This window comes from Melospiza melodia, chromosome W, assembly GCF_035770615.1.
Source record: "Melospiza melodia melodia isolate bMelMel2 chromosome W, bMelMel2.pri, whole genome shotgun sequence".
In the NCBI taxonomy this organism is placed as follows: domain Eukaryota; kingdom Metazoa; phylum Chordata; class Aves; order Passeriformes; family Passerellidae; genus Melospiza; species Melospiza melodia.
This window is the reverse complement of record NC_086225.1, coordinates 58,573,344-58,592,510: the sequence shown is the minus strand read 5'-3', so window position 1 is coordinate 58,592,510 and position 19,167 is coordinate 58,573,344. Positions and strand designations below refer to the sequence as shown.

At 45.7% G+C, this 19,167-nt stretch overlaps 1 protein-coding gene across 12 annotated transcripts in view; it reads right to left on the bottom strand.

Annotated features, from left to right (window-relative positions):
- Window positions 1–19,167, bottom strand: part of NEDD4L (NEDD4 like E3 ubiquitin protein ligase) — a 76,938-nt gene that overhangs the window by 18,054 nt on the left and 39,717 nt on the right. For 8 of the 12 annotated variants that reach the window (XM_063179554.1, XM_063179555.1, XM_063179559.1 and 5 more), the window contains 8 exons: window positions 7,621–7,671; window positions 5,687–5,748; window positions 5,468–5,570; window positions 5,077–5,240; window positions 4,050–4,182; window positions 3,376–3,552; window positions 2,225–2,299; window positions 807–866 (listed from right to left, as the gene is read on the bottom strand). In XM_063179554.1, coding sequence (XP_063035624.1) covers window positions 807–866; window positions 2,225–2,299; window positions 3,376–3,552; window positions 4,050–4,182; window positions 5,077–5,240; window positions 5,468–5,570; window positions 5,687–5,748; window positions 7,621–7,671 — 825 coding nt within the window. The remainder of the gene's footprint in view (window positions 1–806; window positions 867–2,224; window positions 2,300–3,375; window positions 3,553–4,049; window positions 4,183–5,076; window positions 5,241–5,467; window positions 5,571–5,686; window positions 5,749–7,620; window positions 7,672–19,167) is intronic. The other 4 variants (XM_063179557.1, XM_063179550.1, XM_063179551.1 and 1 more) reach the window with 2 other exon arrangements.

The window sequence follows — 19,167 nt, the reverse complement described above, 5'->3', positions numbered from 1 at the left end:
ATTTATTTATTTCCCAGATGCAAATAGCAATTTATAGCAATTACAGATTAAATTTCTTTCTCTGAAACACATTCTCTAGGAGGGCACTAATTCATAAAAGCCATTTATGATAGTTACTGTAAATGACTTCCGTCAAATAACTCACTTCAGACTGGCAGTTAATTAGGTTAAAGGTTCAACATATATAATTAGAATAAAGTTCAATATAGATTAAACCCACTTTCCTTGTATTACACTTTCAGCAAAGCATACCAAGAATTTTATGGAATGATCAAACTACAGTCTTGGACTGCTGCGAAACTGCTGGAAAATGAAACTGGCATTCAGTAAGACCATTAAGAGCTCTGTGCTATATCACTGTACCCCCAAGGCTCTCAAATTAAGACCAACTTTAAGAATTAAAATGAATTAGTCTGGAGGAGAGTCATGGGAAAACAAGAAGACACAAGATGCAAACACAGCTATATGTACAATGATTTGATGTCTCTAATCACTGCAGCTTCCAGTACCTAAAAGAATTAGCTATTGTAGCTTTCAGGAGCCCAAGGCATTTACTTAGTGCACATCTTTGTCATAATTCAATGTCACATCCAACTCCCTAAACCATGCCAGTATTTGAGTACAATTGCAGTGTTTTGAGAAATGTTGAGAAAATTTGGTACAAAAATATTGAAGTTTTCATTCAATAGCTGTATTTCATTCAACACATGGCTGCTTTTTTTTTTTTTTTCAAGTTCCTCATTGTACAAGACCTAAATGTCCCCCCATTTTATCCAGAGATAGTGCTTGATAAAGAGTTTTATTACCGTTGGCTCCTCTCCCCCTGTGACAGTTGAAGAACGAGCTCTCCTAGAGGGACCATTCTGCTGTTAAATGATAATTAAAGTTACACAGATTTACTGAAGAAGGTCACAGGTTACTGTCACATCTTTAGGAGCATTTGACACATTTGCCAAGAGACAGCAGTTAGATGGTAACAGCAAATCTGAAAGTCATCAGTCACTGGTTACCAAGCCAGAATCCCAGAGGAGCGCTGGATTTAGGAAGAACGTGTACTCAGTTGCCAGAAGAGGAACGAACATTAGCTCAGGAAGGATGAAATGTGGTTAAGCTCAGGTAAGGTGATGTTTAGGGCAATGCTCAGTGCTGCTGATTTGAAATGAGTGTCCCTCAAGAAGCAGGAGAAAGGCCCCTCTCTTTCTCCCCAGCCCACGCCCGGCCCCTGGCTTTAGCATGCTAAACACAGCAAGAAAGCAGCCCAGCAGCCCCTGTTCCCCCTGCAGCCAGGCGCAGAGCTGCACTGGGACTGTGCCCAGAGCCAGGGACAGTCCCAGTGCTTCAGCTACACTAAATAGCTGCTACAGCCAAGAGGAAACCTCTGTGGTTTCTGGAAATGTTCTCCCAAGAGCAGCAGAGAGAACAAGCGACAGACACACCAAACTTCTTTGTATGCACAGGTTTTCTATTTGCACATTCACATGGGACATATTTATAACTTTTAAAAATGAATAAAAAACTCTTGGAAGAAAAGTATAATCTTTTGAAAGATTCTTTTGCAATCTGACCAGTTTTATTCAAAAGCACATCTTGCACACTCCTATTTTAAGTGGTCTCTGTACCTACTGCTGAGAGGTGGCAGAGGGAACAAATCTGCCACCTCTGCAACCCCTGCATGTGGGCTGTAGGAGAGGCACCACGTTCTGTCAGCTGGAGCACAGTGTGCATGGTTCTGATAGGAGAGAGAAGCTTTGTTTACAAAACATCTTTGTATCTTTTCGTGTTTGAACAATCTCCTTAAATAAACCTGCAGAAGTTGCCTCCTTTTCACTACAACCAGGCAAAACACCAATCCTTTAAGATTTTAGAGAGATTTATAGATTGCAAATAAAATCAATTTATGGGCCACAGAAATATGTCTGCTATCAGTCCTGTGGCTGCTCCAGTTCCAAGTAGAGCTGGCTCTCCTGTCCTCTCCTCCCTTGGAGGACTTTCTCCACTGAGTGCACACAGGAGTGCAGTAACCTAAATTTCCATGGTAAACAACTGAGGAGAGGGTGACTTGCTCAGTCTCCAAACATTTTCCTGTCTCAGGAATGTCCTCCTTTTTAAGCTCACATGAATTTGGTTTGGGACAATCAGATGTCCACCTGACTAGAGCTGGCCCAAGGCAAGGTGTTATTCAGAATGAGAGAATCCACCCAAAAAGGAAGGAGCTCTGGCTTACCAGGGATAACTGGGACTGCTCAGCGACTGCGTCTGTCACACTGCAGGACCTCAGTCGTGAGGAAGGTTCTCTTTGCTGCAAGGAAAAAAACAGAAAGATGTCTCCACGTTAGGGTGTCTTAAAATAATGATGTTTATTCAGAAAATTCAGTAATTACAGGTACTAACCTCTGAGAGCTCAAAGTCTTAAAAATTAATTGATTTTAAAATTTATGGTATTTCTTAAAAAACAAAAAAATCTGTTTCAATCTTCCTCTTTGCTGCTAACTTTTGAATTGGTTGTGCCTTTCCCAAGACACATCCTTCATGACTGTGAACTAGAAACAAACCCCCCCTAAAAAAGCAGACACACATCATGTTTGACACTACAATGTAATTCCTCCCCACCAGTCCAGCTGGGCACTCCAGGGCTGAGCAGTGTTTAGGAAAACACAGCACTGACATATCTGCAGTAAAACCAGTGGGTGCTACTAAAACTGCAGTTCTCAACACAAGCCCAAGTGCCTCTGCATGCAAATCCAGGAGAGCATCAAAGCTGTCACTGGCTGACCAACCTCCAGGTGACATTCCCATCAGGCAGAGACCAACTGCACTGGCTCTTTGGGAAAAATGCACCTAATCAAGATTCTGTTGGATGAGAACAGAGTATTTCTTATCTCTTGAACTGCAGAGGTACCTTGAGAGCATTGTACTAAGAATAAAAAATAAGAGTATGATGCTCTGTTTAATATTTACAACTATTTTTGTCATCAAAGAGACATAAAATATTCCCCCACTTGTACATGCATTATCCTGATTTTTAATGGCATCTGACTAATAGATAACACAGACAGACCATTTTTTTGGTTTTCCCTTTCCTCTAGAAATTCCTAGCTTAATACCCTGGATTCTCATATATTTTGTTTCACTAAAGGTCTAACAGTATCAGAGTCTGAAGTTAAACTCACACAGAACTCTTGAAATCTGAACAGAGGAATTCTGTTGTCTCAGGCAGTTTGCTTGCTGGTGAAGCTGTTTTTTGGAAGGTAATTTTAACTACATGCTCAGGTTTTCCTGAGCCCAGCAGTCACTCCCCATGCACAAAGTGATTCAGGTTATGCCAAAAAAATGCACATTTCTGCACTAGAACTTTACAGATGATAAGTTACGCACAATCAAAGAGCCGAGTTGTTCCCCATTGGAATCAGGAGTGACCTGGAGTCTTCTGCTCAGCTCCTCAGACAGCTCCTGAGGACTGGTCCGGGACACCGGAGATGCAGGAGGAGGTGGCAGTGACAAGCTCAAGGAATCCCCACTGGCACTTGCCTCCTCTGAAATGGTTTCCCAAGGCTAACAAAAGAGAAGAAACTAACTTCAGATTTTATACAGACCAAGTCTTCTTTCCCTTTGCCTTCTGTGTGATCATCTCGCTGTGCCCACCACAAACAACAGCTTCTCTTCACCCTAAATCAAGGCACTACAGAAAGCTAAAGCACAGGGCAGCTAAAGCCAGTCCACTTCCCTTTTTTTTATCATTTATTCCAATGTTGTTTAGAGCAAATATGAAAGTGTTTCTATCAGTGTATGTAAGACAAGCAATTTGGAATGATAAATGTTTCTCCCAGCATTGACATGGGACTCAATGCTGCCCATAGGCCAGCAGGCAGCTGCAGCTGCACAGGAGCCTGGCAGTGTGCCTCTGGCTGCACTGTCTTTGTGCTGCTGGCATCTTCCCAAGCAATGTCCACAAACGCCGTGTAAAACCACGACTTTCTGTGCAGCTCACATGTGAGAAGCACAGCAGCTCAAAGTTTAGTCAGCTCCTCAAGCCCAAGGCTTGGGCTTACCTCAGGAATGTCTCCACTCTCCACAGGCTCTGGCTCCAAATCCTCGCTGATGTGGCGCCGAGAGCGGAAGCGCCTGTGAGCTGCCTCTTGGTTTATCTGTCTGATATTGTTATCTGACTCCGAGCCCACGTCGCTGCAGGGGGGGAACCCAGCATGGGAAGGAGCAAAGAGAGAACAAGGAAATAACCCAAGTTAAACTAAGCCCCCCATTTTGTCCACTGCCTTCAAAACCTTGGTAATGCTTTTGATTATAAAAATCATCATTCATGCATGTATCAAGCTTCATAATTAGGAGACTGTTAAATCTCTCAGTTGAAAGAAAATAAAACTGGGAGCACTTCGCAAATATCACAGAACATCAGGTTGGGAAGGACCTCAGGGGTCATCTGGTTCAACCTCTGCTGGCAGGGAAACCATAGCCTAGACAAGATGACCCAGCACTCTGTGGAGCCCAACCATGAATGTGTCCAGTGCAAGGGCGATCCAGCACTTCCTTGGACATGGTTCAGCAGTGGCCTTGGCAGTGCAGGTTAAATACATGATCTCACTATAACTCCTAACACTGTCAGTTATTCACTCTGTAAAATGTAAGCTTGCCACAGCGTTCTAAAGCTAATCTTGAGAAGATATTGCTACAGAACTCTCTGACAGCACATCCTGGGAATGAAGCCTATTCACAGAGTAATAACCAGGATCTCCCCAAAGCCAATGTGTTCAACTTCATTTAAACTTAGTAGAGTTGACTTTTTTCCTTACCTCTTCAACAGTCTCTATAAACAAAGTAATTTCCTCCTGTCAAATTACTTACTGAAAAATTCCTTATCTGTCTCCTAATATTCTAGGGTGGTTTGTTAATGCATTGCCTTCCCTGGCATCCCAGAGCTCCTGGAATTTCCCAGAATACTCTGTGTCTCTGTGATCTGCTGGGGGCAAGCAAGGTCTCTTTCAGGCATAAACAAAGCACGCTTTCCTTTGTGCCTCGAGCCCCAGCCTGGCTCTCCATCCCCCCCCAGCCCCAGCTGCTTACATGAGGCTGGGCCGGTGCCACTGGGTGCTCCTGTTGTTGTGGTTCACGTAGTAGGTTCTCCCCAGGTTGTCCACCTTCTCCTCCCAGCCAGGGGGCAGTGGAGGAGGCGGCAGCTCCTCCTGACGAGACGCGGCATCGCTGGAATCCACCACGTCCCAGCCGTGCTTAGGAAGGAAGGAAAAAAGACTCTGTGGTTACAGTGTGCACCTCATTTCAATGAGAAAAGAGCTAAATCCCCAGCGGTCTGTTGAAGAGGGATCTCCAAAGGTGGCTGGGTGGTGGCTTGGTGCCAAAGAGAACCAACTGCCAACTCTGTTTCCAGGGCTTTATCCTTCAAGTGCAGCTGACTCTACAAGTTTTCTTGAATCCTTCCTTGAGGATTCAGCCTTACCTCAGAGTCATCCCTCTGATCACTATTTTCTTCCTCTTGGCCACCATTTTTGGGCATATACGCCATCTTCAGTCTCAAGAAACCCTTCACACGAGATTTGTGGCTACAAGACAAGGAGGTACACTGCATTTAAGAACACTTAAATAATTGCAAATAAAAAAATCATGAAGTAAGAAATGTTTTAAAGTCCTCAGATGTTTTAAAGGTCCTTCCTCTCACCTTCTTGGTCTGAGGAGGAAATCCTTAAATGTGTACGGCCTCTCCATGGTTGGGTCTTCAGTCTGTAAGAAGTGGAGAAAATAGCAAATTAATGGGCTTGCCCACAAGTCCAGCCATATAAAGAACATTCACACATCAGGCTGACAGATTACATCTCTGATTTCTACTGAATCCTAAGTTACCTAAAGCCTGGAATCTTGCAAACTTTCTATTCCTTGAGAATTTCAGCTTTCTTACCAAGTAAGTCACATCCTTCACATGTGCAAGCACACAGCTGCTGTGGGCACAGAACTAGGAATTTCAGATGCCAAGGGAAAAGGATGATGAATCCATACACACACTTCCCCTGCTGATTGTCTGGGGAGCCTTACTCTAAACTTAAAGCATGAGCTGTGTTACACTTGGCAGCCAAACCCCACACAGCCTCTCCTTTCACTGCCTGACCCAATGTCCGCTTTCTCTGGGAGAGACACGCTGCCCGTTTTGCTCAGAGATGGCAGATCTGAACAAGCTCACCGGGACACCGAGGCATGCAGGATTCTCACTGCTGCTCAGTGCTCAGCTGGAAGGGACGTGCTCCCAGTGAGGAATGTATTATTTACCCAAATTCTGTCCAGAGTAATTAGCTGGTATTGGAGAAAGGAGGACTTTGACAAACAAACCAGCAGGATGAGAATGCTGATTATTAATTTGTTAATAAATACATCCCAATGGCTCCTACCAAGGTAAGGAAGGATGAGTGCAGATGTACAGTGTGCTCCCACACCTTTCCAACAGGTAACTCTAGCCCTGGAACGGAGCAGAGCAGGCAGGGAAGTGTCTGCAAGGTCACAGCTACTGAAGGAAGGACTGCTCTGAGACACAGCAGCTTTGCCATGGAAAATGTCTGAGGGGCAAAGGACTCTTCCCACTGTCCCACGAGGGCTATTTACATCATGTCTGTACACAAGGATACATAAATGGAGATACCCACACAAGCCCAGGCCAAGCAATCCTGCACAGCACAGCTGGGATGACAACAGCTCCCATGAGAAGGGAGCCACGCATTTGTCACCACAAGGTGTTCCTGATCCTTCCCTTGTAGCCTTCCACTGTTACAGTTTATAACCCAACACGCTCCAGATCAACCATAACAGACACATCTAAACAAGCATCACAGTGCAAGTCATTACAAAGCAATTTTTCTCCTACAATAACATCCATCAATAGCAAGAAGTCAAAATTGGACACAAAAAGCCAGTTATGCTCAACTGACATGTTAAGATTAACATGCAGAACATTTAAAAAATATGAACTACATTCAGCTAATGTTAGTCATCCAAAACAGTATATAATATCAGAAGTGTTTGTACCAAGGCTAATGCAATCACCGTATATACATACACATATATATTTATTCTTATTTATAAATCTCTAGATAGAAGTTGCACTTAATTTAACATCTAATTTTACAGCCCTTGCAGAATCCTGGCTGCTGGGGGGAAACCAGACAACTTTACCGATTTACAGAACCAGCTTTACTCTGAATTCCTCCATTAATTAAGAAACAGAAACAAACATTACTACCTTCAAACCAAACACCTTAAATGTCTATTGACAATAAAATGATTCAAACCCTGTGTCAAATTACTTTCAATTAATTGCTATTGAACTCTTACTATTGGCAAAGAATTCAATTGCAGCTAAAATAATGAACAGATGACATAGTTCTGGCAGTCTTTTGGCTTTTCATGCATTTGCTGAAGCAAAGCTGCTCACATGAAGCTGTTTTTGCACAGAAAGTGCATCCCTGTCCATGCACGGCTGATGCATCTCCCTGTCCCTGCACAGGTGAGGCTAGGTTGTCCACAACAGTTTATTTTAAGCTCTGCTGGGAGCACTTGCTTTAAGAGAAAGTACACAGCCCCAGGGGTTTCCAGAGATCTGGTGCTTACCGGGAGGTGACTGAGCGGCACATCCACCTGGCCCAGGAAGTCGTCTCGGGTCTGTCACACAAAAGTAAACTTACATCAGAAAAGCAAAAATAATAAATATCAATCTAGTCACAATGAGACAAAAATAAAGATGGCTGAGTACCATTATTTTAGGAAACCCTGGTTTCTACCCCAGGGTTTTTATTGTTGCCCATAATTTGTTGTTGTAATTGATTTATCTTAGCACAGTATTTCTCGTGACACTCCAAACAGGTTTCTGAGCCCACAGCACATGTGGTGGCGCTGACACATTCTGCTTGGGGGAACCATCAAACCAACCCAGAGCCCCCCCAAGCACTGAGGAGCCCCGGGTGGTTTCCTGTTGAAGGGGGACAGGTCCAAGCCTTCCTTCATGGACTGACAGTCCTAACACCTACCCACGGTGGGGGCACCTCAGCCAGCAGGGTGAGTTCCAGCATTTGGGGCCCTGGCTCGAGGGACACTTGGGACTCACTGGGGCAGGAACTGTCACCATCAAGCAGTTGTGTTCTTCCAAACCCCCAGGGAAGGCAGCTTCTGTTCAGATACTGTTTGTGACACCAGATATCAGCCCCAGTGATTCCCAAATAACCTGCTGCCTATTTATAACCATGCTATGCACGGAATTCCAGGAAGTGCATGCTGCTGCTGCACAGCCAAGTTTACATATTTCTCGTAGCAGAGCATTAAGTTTAATATTAAAATTCATATTTTATATGATAACCTCATAAGAATTCTGTTTCTACTACAAAGATAGGATGACGTTTTGTGATCCCCACAGAACGGACACATCCTCCTGTGCTGGATGCTATGGAACAACACAAAAAGCACTACGGAGACCATGGTTTTTCCAATTTTAAGTAAAAAATAGGGAGTAGATTTTTCATTACAGAATTTTGACTGTTAATCTACTTCCTAGCAAATACTAGAAAAACCTGGTAGCATGCCCCATTTTTAGGAAATTAGCATGTTTTCCCCTTAACACTGGCAAATCCCAAGTACTTGCCACCTCCTGCTTCAGTACAGTCACTCCAGTAACAAGTACTCTGAAGAAAATACACACCTATTGCTACATCTCTTCTTCCAGCTTTTAGCTCAAGAAAAATACAACTCATGGATACAGGAAATGTTCAGGTAGGTTAGAAACAGCCTCAAAGAATCTGATCCAACAAAATATGCTTGTAGCTTACAGTGGAACTGGAAACCCCTCAGTCCCAGCCAGCTCTGTAAGCAGAATCACTTCCTCATCTAATTCTGCATGCATATGGTCACCTTTGCCAGAACTAGGGCTCTTGTAAAACTCAGTCTTTATGTAACACTTGACTGTACACATACATCTGTAAGAAAATGGGGGAGGCTACTATATTAATATTAGTATTCAGTACTTTTGTCTGTGAAAAGAATTTTCTCTTGCAAGCCTCCACAGCTCTAAAATTTAGGCATTCTCACTTTGGGGCTTCCTGCTTTCAGCAAAGGCACCTCATGAGCCACAGGAACTTTTTCCACGGCCTTCTTTTTCCATTTCTCATTATAATGATGCTGTTTGGGGTTTGCCCTTTTTTTTTTTTCTATGTTCTCTGTATTCTTCACACATATATTTGTAACTCTGTCACCTATCATATTAGTAGCTAGATATCCCAGTACTTTTCCATAGCCTTTCCCTAAGCAGAAAGACAAAACAAATTCCAGAGCTCCAAGCCCTGGGAGGTACAAGACTCCAGTACTATCTTGGTTCTTCCTGGGAATCAAGATTGAGAACAACCCTTCAAGATATATTTTCATGGACAAAGTACAACTAGTGCTGAAGAGGGGGCTCCAGACAAGGGGCTTAACTGGGGGGAAATTGCATCAGCACTTGTCCTCCTCCTAATTGGTGCTTTTTATCAAATATGCTAATTTCCTAAAACCTATAAAGATGTACTCACCCCTGGGGGTGTAGGCTTTTATGGACATCTTTCCACAACTACTCCTGAAGGCCTTCAAATGAAGATTACCTCCTTATTGAAATTATTTCCAGGTTGGGAAAAAAGCAACGATAACAGTGTCCGTTTTGAGAAACTTTCTCTCACTAAAGTCCACAGAGCCATCCAAGGCACCAGCCTGCTCAGCTCTGTATCACAGTATCACACTGCTAACTCCTGCTCCAGTCTGATCCCCCCAGACAGTGAGTAATCCCTTCTCCACCACAAAGGTACAGGATGCAGATGCTCACCTTGAGTAGGACTTTCCCAGCCAGAAGGAGTGACCCCTCAAATGCCATTGCTCCCTCAGTATTGCTCCTGTCCCACCTGGAATGTGGCCTCTGTGTGGGCAGCAGGACAAGCACACACAGGCAGGGGTGGGGCAGGGCTCAGATGCTTTGTTAGAGTCTTACTGCAAAGCCCAAGTACAACAAAAGCTATCCCAAAATTTCCTAATTAGCCTTTAACACTCAGAGCAATTTTACCAAGTTTCAGCATCCTCTGGTCCACCTGTTGGGTTGGTTTAGCACATTTGTTGTGGAACAGGAGAAAGTCAGACACTGTCCTATTTTCCAAGGAGCTCTCTTGAAATGAAAGGTAATCACTGCAGTGTTTTGGCAGACTCCCCCTCCCTGTGCTCAGGAAACCCATATCTGTCCAACCACCTCGCTCATGCATGCATTGATCCTGCGGGAAAGCAGCACCAGGCTCACACACACCAGGCATGGTAGGTGTTCATTCTGTGCACTGAATTGTGAGGGACCCCTCACACCTGCACAGACACTGCAATGAAACCTGGTCATCACTGCATCCCAAGAACAGCCAACACCTCAGCTGTCCAGTGAAAGACAATGGGAAAAACCAAGGAAACACTTCATTAAGTGTAATCAGTAGTCAGTGACTGAAAAAGCTTCAAAAACCAACAGAACTACTTATAAATTCTAACTTGTGCCAAAAAAATTAGGCTGTAATTTGATGCCTGTCCAAGTTGCAAGCCAGGAAGAAAAGCCTGGGATAAAATTGCAGTGCCCTAAACACCCTTAGTCTCCAAAGCAGCAGAGAAAGGAAAAGCATCTATTGACACTTCAGTTCAAACCAGAATATTTAGCTGAGCCTCGGGATTGTATACATACACATCAGCTTTACTTGGAACCACACAAAAGTATGAACAAACGGTTGCATTGATGCTCATTTCAATCACTGAAGCTTGTTGTTTTCCAGAAGGGAAAGTGTCAATAATAACAGTTCAGCTGTTTGAGACTTGTTCATTTCAGCTCTAGAGTAAAAGGTAAATATCACCTCAGATGTGCACCCGTAAAGTAAAACAGACATTACAGCTGTTCCCATGGAACGCCCCTGTATGAAACCGTGATCACCTTGGCCTGGGAAGCAGCAAGAGCCACAAGCCACAGAGCCGTGGCTCACCCAAACTAAGCACTGCACAGAGGCAGTGACAAGCTGTGAACAGAGGAACAGCCCCCCAAAGCCACACTGCTGCCAGCCAGGGCTGAGGCTGGAGCACTGTGGGCACAGAGCTCTCAGAGGTGCTTTGCTTCCCTGGCCAGACACCAGGCTGGGAAATAACACTCCACCCACCTGCAGTTCCCTTGGCATTTTGAGATGATCAGATCAGGATGTTCCCAGCTTCCTGACCTGAAAATTGTAGCGTACTATTTCTGGGCACTGTTTAAAGAGATGCCACATTCCAACCTAGATATCGCTTAATTTCAGAGCAGGCAGACATGATCCCTACGGTAAATTTAACTGGTTTTTAGTGGCCTTAAAGTAAACCAGAGTTCACACCTTTCTCAGACCACAACCACGCTGTGCCGTGCTTCAGCACACAGCTATGTGCCTAAATTATTATCCAGGTGGAAACAAACCCTGCTGTGGTTCAGAGCCCATCTTCTCTTGACATTTATTCTAAATATATTACAGCCATGTTATTTCCAAACTTTTCGAATGGCTGCCGCCCTGGTGGGTGACATGGAACGTGATGATAGTGGCTGTGAAGGGTGCTCATGGGAACACCGTGTGGAACGCCATGTGGAAGTGTGCCAGCAGGGGTTTGGTGGGAAAGAGGAGAGGGGGACAGGGAACCCAGCCCCTGGGGACACGGCAGCTGGCTTAAACCTGCTGATCCTGACAGCTACAGGCCAAAGGCACCGTGCAAGATGGGACAAAACCACTTGGCAAGGCCAAATCCCAGGCTCTCAAGAGGGCATTCTCACCTCCACTGAGCACTCAGCAGCCACTCTGGTACAGCAGAAGTGAAAAATTAACCACGAAATAAGCCAATTTTCCTGATGTAGTACTTAAACCCAGCACTTGAGATGTGATGTGCCTTTGCCGCCAAGTCCTGGAAAACTGCTCCAGGACTGGTCCAGACTGTCTGGTTCAGACAGCACCACATTTCCCAGCAAAAATACAAGAGTTGCACACAGCAACAGGAAAAATACAAGAGCAGAAACCACTGCTGCCTTCCCAGAGAGCTACAGGAAATCACCTGTCTCACCTGGAGAGAAAACTCTTCTGAACTGTACTTTTACCAAAGGCTTTAAAAATGAAAAGCACCCCAAAAAAACAAAGAGGATTTGTGTTCATTAAAGTATTGTTAATTATAAAAAAAAAAAAAAAAAAAAAACAAAACAAAACCAAAAAAAACTAGCAGCAAACCACAATTTTATTAATTGAAACAAAGAGCATTTAACTGCTCTCAACTAACACCTTAAAGTATTAGTTAGTCATCATAGATGTCTCTCTACACCTAAGGCTTATCAACTCCCTGATCTCATTCTCATGAATAAAGCTACAATGATATTTTTACGATATTCCTCTATCATTCGATTATATGATTACTAAAATTCTTAGCTGGACAGTTTCAGCAATCTTTTTCTTTCTTTCTGAACTGTCATAAAACTCTCTTAATTTATATAAACTCTCAGAAATTCTGCCACTTGCCACTGTCACCACTTCTTTCTTAAGGAAAATATTTTCAGCAGCACTTCCCAAGCATAACTAAAATTCCACCTTTCATTTGCTAATAATGGCAACTGACTATACTTTTGCAGTGGATCTCTGCAATCTGGCTCTGATATTTTCACTGATATATTCTTAATCAAGAATATTGCACTGTAACCACAGAAAAAAACCCTAATTGATGTGTGTGGGGGTGGTTTTCCTACTCCAAATCTGTAAGTGCAGGTAGAACAAACAACACAAGTGGCTTATTTCTTAAAAAATGATCTGTTATTCCTTCCCTCCAGAGTAAACAAACACTGACTTTTCCCCCAGGCAGCTCAATACAACAGTGTCAGATTACACTTTCCCTGGTGCCTTCCCTCTCAGCTTTCATTTTACGGCCCAATTGCTGCCCCGGGGTGTCAGTGCCACGCACGGAGCACAGGGAAGGACAGGGAGCTACACGAGGCTCCCAGGGTCACACACAGCCCTCGCTCTCCAGCCTGGGACACCACAGAGCCAGGGAACACGCAGGCTGCTCCTGGGAGCCAAACCTGAGCTGAGATGAAGGAATTACGTTCTGAGCTGCAGTTTCCCAGATGAGGCAGTGGTGCTCCAGAATCAGCACAACTGAGAGACAAATGTCTCCTTCCTGGCACACATAGTCAACCACAACTGGATCAGTTCTTAAACGGATTAAGCAAATCGCAAGACATAAGCGCCAATTATTTAAATCCTGAATTATTTGTCTTGCACTACCACTGCTTATTTAAACACAACAAAAATCCAAAAACCACTGGGCACCTCTGCCAAGATCTGGCATACTCCTGAAACCCAGTAACAGCCAAGAAAACTGTGGAAAATGTCGGGGAAAAAAGAACAAGTTAAGCCTTATCTGTTCATGACAGGAAAATGGCTTCCTACTGAGCTGCCCACGGTGACACACAGGAGGGCTGCAAACAGGAGCTGCTCCTGCTCTCAGCTACCAAAGACTCTCTACCTGCGATGGGCAGAGCAAATGCTGCTATCACCATGGCTACATTACCAAGAGCCTCTGGAAACATGGGAATCCATTCCTCCTTAGACACTTAAAACAGGCCTGAGCTGTGAGAGGATGTGGAAAACGTACAATTGCATTAGAACAGCCTCTGTCCTATGTTCCGTAAGAAATGAAGGCATTACTGAAAAAAAACCTCTCAGAACAAAAATGAAACAATCTTCTTATGAAGCTTCATCATAACTCCCCAAGAAAGAACAGTGAGGCACAATAGAATGGGCTCAAATTACCAGTGCCATAGTCAGTAAGCACCACTAACTTCTAAACATTGTGCACAATAATCTGCTCTGTGGAGTAACAGAAAAGCCTGCTGTCTGCAATCCATCTAACTCCCAGAGCTGCGGCAAGGGCAGGAGCAAGCGCAGAGCCTGGACCCTGCTGCCGTGGCCGAGCAGTTCGTGTCTCTGAAGGCACACGTGAGGAGGTGCTGCCTCGGCAGCTCATGCTCAGAGCCGTGCCCAGCAAAGCCAACCTTCCCCTGCCCACACCACGCACACTCTGCCGCCACAGGAGAAGGGCACTGTGCCAAGAACGCTTTTCCAAAGAACTCTGGCTGAAACGCTTTGCTCAGAGCCCTCAAGCCACCTTCCTTACCGGAATTTCAGAGCCAGAAAATCATGGAAGTATTTCTCACACCAAGTTTGGGAAACATTGCTCTTCAAAAGAGCAAAGAAAGGTGTTTTATGAAGCAGCAGCAAATACATAGAGTACATGCAAAGCTGTGGCACACCACGTGTAACACAAACACCTGCATGCCTTTGATAGCTGAGGATTCAAAAGGTACAGAATTTCAAAAACAATGGCCTTCCAGCTGAGAAACTGTAGATGTGAGGCCAGCTTGGTAAAGCCAGCAAGTGAAACAAAGACAAGTTTACAGCAGGAGGATTGTTCCAAGGAAGAGGTCTGTGGCTTTCCAAAGCACCAACAGCTGCCTTTTACTGCTTGGAACTTGCACAGGCTCCCCCAAACGCTCTGGTGGCACTGCTGCTGCCTGGGGAGGGTGCCCAGCGCACACTGCAGCAGCCCTGACACCCAGGGACTCCCAGCAGCAGCATTCCCAGAGGGAGGGGCACCTGGGACCTGCTCCTGCGGAGCCTGGCAAGCAGGCAAGGGAGGCTGGGGAAGCTCTGCTATGCTGTCCAGCACTGAGCAGAGCAAAACCAGTATAATTAGCTGGCAAATAGTTCATTAATGCTGTCTTGCTGCAGACACCAGGAACCATGCAAACAACAGACCTCTTACTGTCTCCACTGCCATTTCTTCTCTGCATTAATCTACTTATCCACTTATTCTACCTTTTTCCTTCTGCTCAGAGAAATGTCCTACTTTCTGTTTCTTTTTCTCATCAACAGCAGTTCAGATTTTTGGATATATTCAGACTTTTGGATTCCACTATATATCTGTCATGACCAATTTTTCTGTATAAGTGCTTTCTTGGCAGAAAGCAGTTAAGCAATATAACCCTCAGAAAAGCCAAGTACTGTTAGAGTAGAAATGCTCTCCTGTGCTAGGGGGATTTATATTCCCCCTAAAGCTATTCCAGTGCTTCTAATATATCCTGAAGAATTGCAGCAACTGAGATCGGAAGGGCCTAAGATGCAGAATGTATCCAGTCCTGCAAGCATGCTGGAAGATGAGCAGCAGGATAGCTGGCTTTAACAGGAAGGTTAAAATGGTCACCTTTTAAAACACTTTCACCTCCTCCTGCAACTTGAAGGCAGCTGAGAAAGAAAAAAGATGTTCAGACTGTGACTTCTGTGGGAATTGAACAGAGACAAAACTGAAGAAATCCATAGATCCTCTCCCAGAATCTGTCAAAAATGGAACTGCTGTTTAAATAAACAGCTTGAAAAACAGAGGGATTTGGGGAGCATCACTTCCAGAGGCATAAAGTGTACATATTCTGCACAGACATGCTGAGTAAGCAAAACTGTGCACTTTGGAAATTTTCTAAATAATTATTCTTCTCTGTGCATCTCTTCTATGATTCTGGTCAAATTTACTGGCATTTTTCATACAAATTAGAATCATTCTCAACTCAAGAACTCTGCAGCAAAGAATTGGTCTTGAAGAACAATGAAATTTTAGTCATCCATCGCAGTGACGTAACATCCTTCATTACTGAGCACTATTCCTGAATACGCACACTGCTCATTGCAAAGCAGCACTAAAATAATACAAAATGACTCACGGCGAAGCAAAAGTCCCCAGCAGAGACACTCATTTCTGCCATTCCACCCTCCCCTTATCCACACCAGGCACTGGGCCATCAGCCACTCCCAACAGTTCGGAGCAGCCTCAAATGCCTGCAACAATCCCCACTGTAACCCGAGCGCGACAACCCAAGCTCACGGGACCAGGGACAGTTTGGAACCAAATGTTTGTCTGACCCCTCCAGAACCCCCAGTAAACCCTTGTGGGCACACCAGCTCACACCCACACAAGCTGTGATTGCCCTGTGGGCACACCAGCTCACACCCACACAAGCTGTGACTCCCCTGTGGGCACACCAGCTCACACCCACAAGCTGTGACTCCCCTGTGGGCACACCAGCTCACACCCACAAGCTGTGATTGCCCTGTGGGCACACCAGCTCACACCCACACAAGCTGTGATTGCCCTGTGGGCACACCAGCTCACACCCACACAAGCTGTGACTCCCCTGTGGGCACACCAGCTCACACCCACAAGCTGTGACTCCCCTGTGGGCACACCAGCTCACACCCACAAGCTGTGACTCCCCTGTGGGCACACCAGCTCACACCCACAAGCTGTGACTCCCCTGTGGGCACACCAGCTCACACCCACACAAGCTGTGATTGCCCTGCCAGTGTGGTGGCTGTGTCCAGCTCACACAGTTACCGCTCCCTGTGTGCCCAGCTGAACTCCCTCTCTCTGGGGAAGCTGAGGGTGCACATCTTTACCAGCAACAGTCCAGAAAACTGCAGTTTAAGTTCACCTCAGTAATCATGTAGGATCGGGCCTTTGTTTAAAAATGACATCCCAGGACTGCAGCAGTGCTGTGAAAGCTCTGCTCTCCCCAAGAGTGTCTGAGTGCCCTACAGACTGCCAGGGATGAGCATAGCCCCAGCCAGCACCTTGGTGCAGCCCTGTTACATCAGGAGCATCACCAGCCTTTTCTGGATCATGATGCAGTGCTTTAGCTATGTGGGCTGAGGTTAAACAACAGAGAAGCCGTGGCAGGGAAATCAAAGTCGTGAAAGGCTCTGCAGGCAGGGAAATGAGATTGCTGGAATGGAATCAGGGAAAGCACGCTGACATTTATTCAGCCTGAATTTTCCAAAGGTACTAAGTACGTTCTTTCAACTGGCTGATCCCAGCAGCACTTACACTCAAGAAGGCATTAGGCCTGGCAATATGTGACATCATATTTTTGCTTTAATGATTTTCCTAATGTTATGGAAAAAAGCAAGATCCACTGTAAGAGTTCTAAGGCCACTTTTCTGTGACACAAGACTTCTACTAGGTAATAATCAGAATCCTGAGGGGAAACATGGCTGTGTACTGACCAGAGGGAACAGTAAGGTACTTCATGCTTAGGCCACTGACCTGCTTATTAGTGGACATTAACTACTCCTAACTTCTGCAAATTAATAATCATTTACACCTACACATGTCCAAGTACTTTTTCCTTGCTGAGACCAAGAACCTTCACACATGCTTGATTTTCAAGCAACACATTTGTTTGTAACAGAAAGGAGAGCCAAGATGATATTGACTTGTTCATGGGGATTGGTCACTAATATTTACTGCCAGATTTTTTATGGTGGATAATTTAAATTGCAGTCAGTTGAAAACCCAGTGGGTAGCTGGTAATATGAACTCTCTGGGTGAAATTTCAAGAACACAGAAAAAAGCTTGAAAAGTTTGTTCCACGTTTTATTTTTTATTTTATTTTGTTTGTATTCTGGAATTCTGCACAATGATTTGATTAGAGCAAAAACCAGAAAAGCCAGAACTCCAGCACTATTGGCTGCAAAAGTCTGGTCAGAACAGCCAATCCGCATTAAATTTAGGAGCAGAACAAAAGGCAAGGAAGAGTTCTGGCCAGCTCCAAGCTCCCAGGAAGCCTCTGCAGGAGCCTGCCTGTGCTGGGAAGGGAACACACGGTGCCAACTCCCACATCAGCTCCGTGGAGAACGGAGCTGGCCCTGCCAGCCGGCGGCTCCGCATTCTTCCCTCCCTCCCTCCCCTTCCCGGATCTGTTCTGGCTGCACCTGGCACAAGGAGCCCAAGGGATGTCACCTGCCCAACCAGGCCCTCTGGAACCCAGTGCTGGGACACAAACAGTGCCCAGCACAGCCAGCTCGGCACCTGGGGGCACGAGGAACCCACAGCTCCGGCTGCCATCTCCTCCCAACCTTCCCGAGCAGGGCCAGGCAACGGCACCGAGACATTTCACAGGGATCGGGTCCCACCCTGGGATAAAGGTGCACCCACTCGGGTCCCACCCTGGGATAAAGGTGCACCCACTCGGGTCCCACCCTGGGATAAAGGTGCACCCACTCGGGTCCCACCCTGGGATAAAGGTGCACCCACTCGGGTCCTACAGTGGGATAAAGGTGCACCCACTCGGGTCCTACCCTGGGATAAAGGAGCACCCACTCGGGTCCCACCCTGGGATAAAGGTGCACCCACTCAGGTCCCACCCTGGGATAAAGGTGCACCCACTCGGGTCCCACCCTGGGATAAAGGTGCACCCACTCGGGTCCCACCCTGGGATAAAGGTGCACCCACTCGGGTCCCACCCTGGGATAAAGGTGCACCCACTCGGGTCCCACCCTGGGATAAAGGTGCACCCACTCGGGTCCCACCCTGGGATAAAGGTGCACCCACTCGGGTCCTACAGTGGGATAAAGGTGCACCCACTCGGGTCCTACAGTGGGATAAAGGTGCACCCACTCGGGTCCTACAGTGGGATAAAGGTGCACCCACTCGGGTCCCACCCTGGGATAAAGGTGCACCCACTCGGGTCCTACACTGGGATAAAGGTGCACCCACTCGGGTCCCACCCTGGGATAAAGGAGCACCCACTCGGGTCCTACAGTGGGATAAAGGTGCACCCACTCAACAGGAAAGGAAAGTATTTGACATTCTTACGTACAGGCTGGCCGAAGTTGGGCAGTTGGCTAATTACACTGAATTCACAGGATCTACAAGCTTAGACAGGGACAGCAACCAAAGCCCTTACAGAAACTCTTCTCTCCCTCCTCTTTTTAACTGAACCTTCGTGAAGGGACAACAAAATACCCAAACCCCAGCACAATGCAATGTTAATTCCCTAAGGAAAAAACACTGTGAGGCTTACTGGGGGTACGGCAAGAGCAAGAGTAGATTGATTTCAGTTCCCTCACTAAATATAAAGCAGGTAAGGTTTGCTTTCCTGTAAGACATTTGCACTGGGGTGCTGCTGCAAGGCCAAAAAGATATTAAAAAATGGTGACGTCAGACCAAAACAAATCTGTTAAGACCAGTTCCCACAGTGCAATGTTTCCTGGAAGGTTTTCCCTACTCAGCCAGTGTGCCATT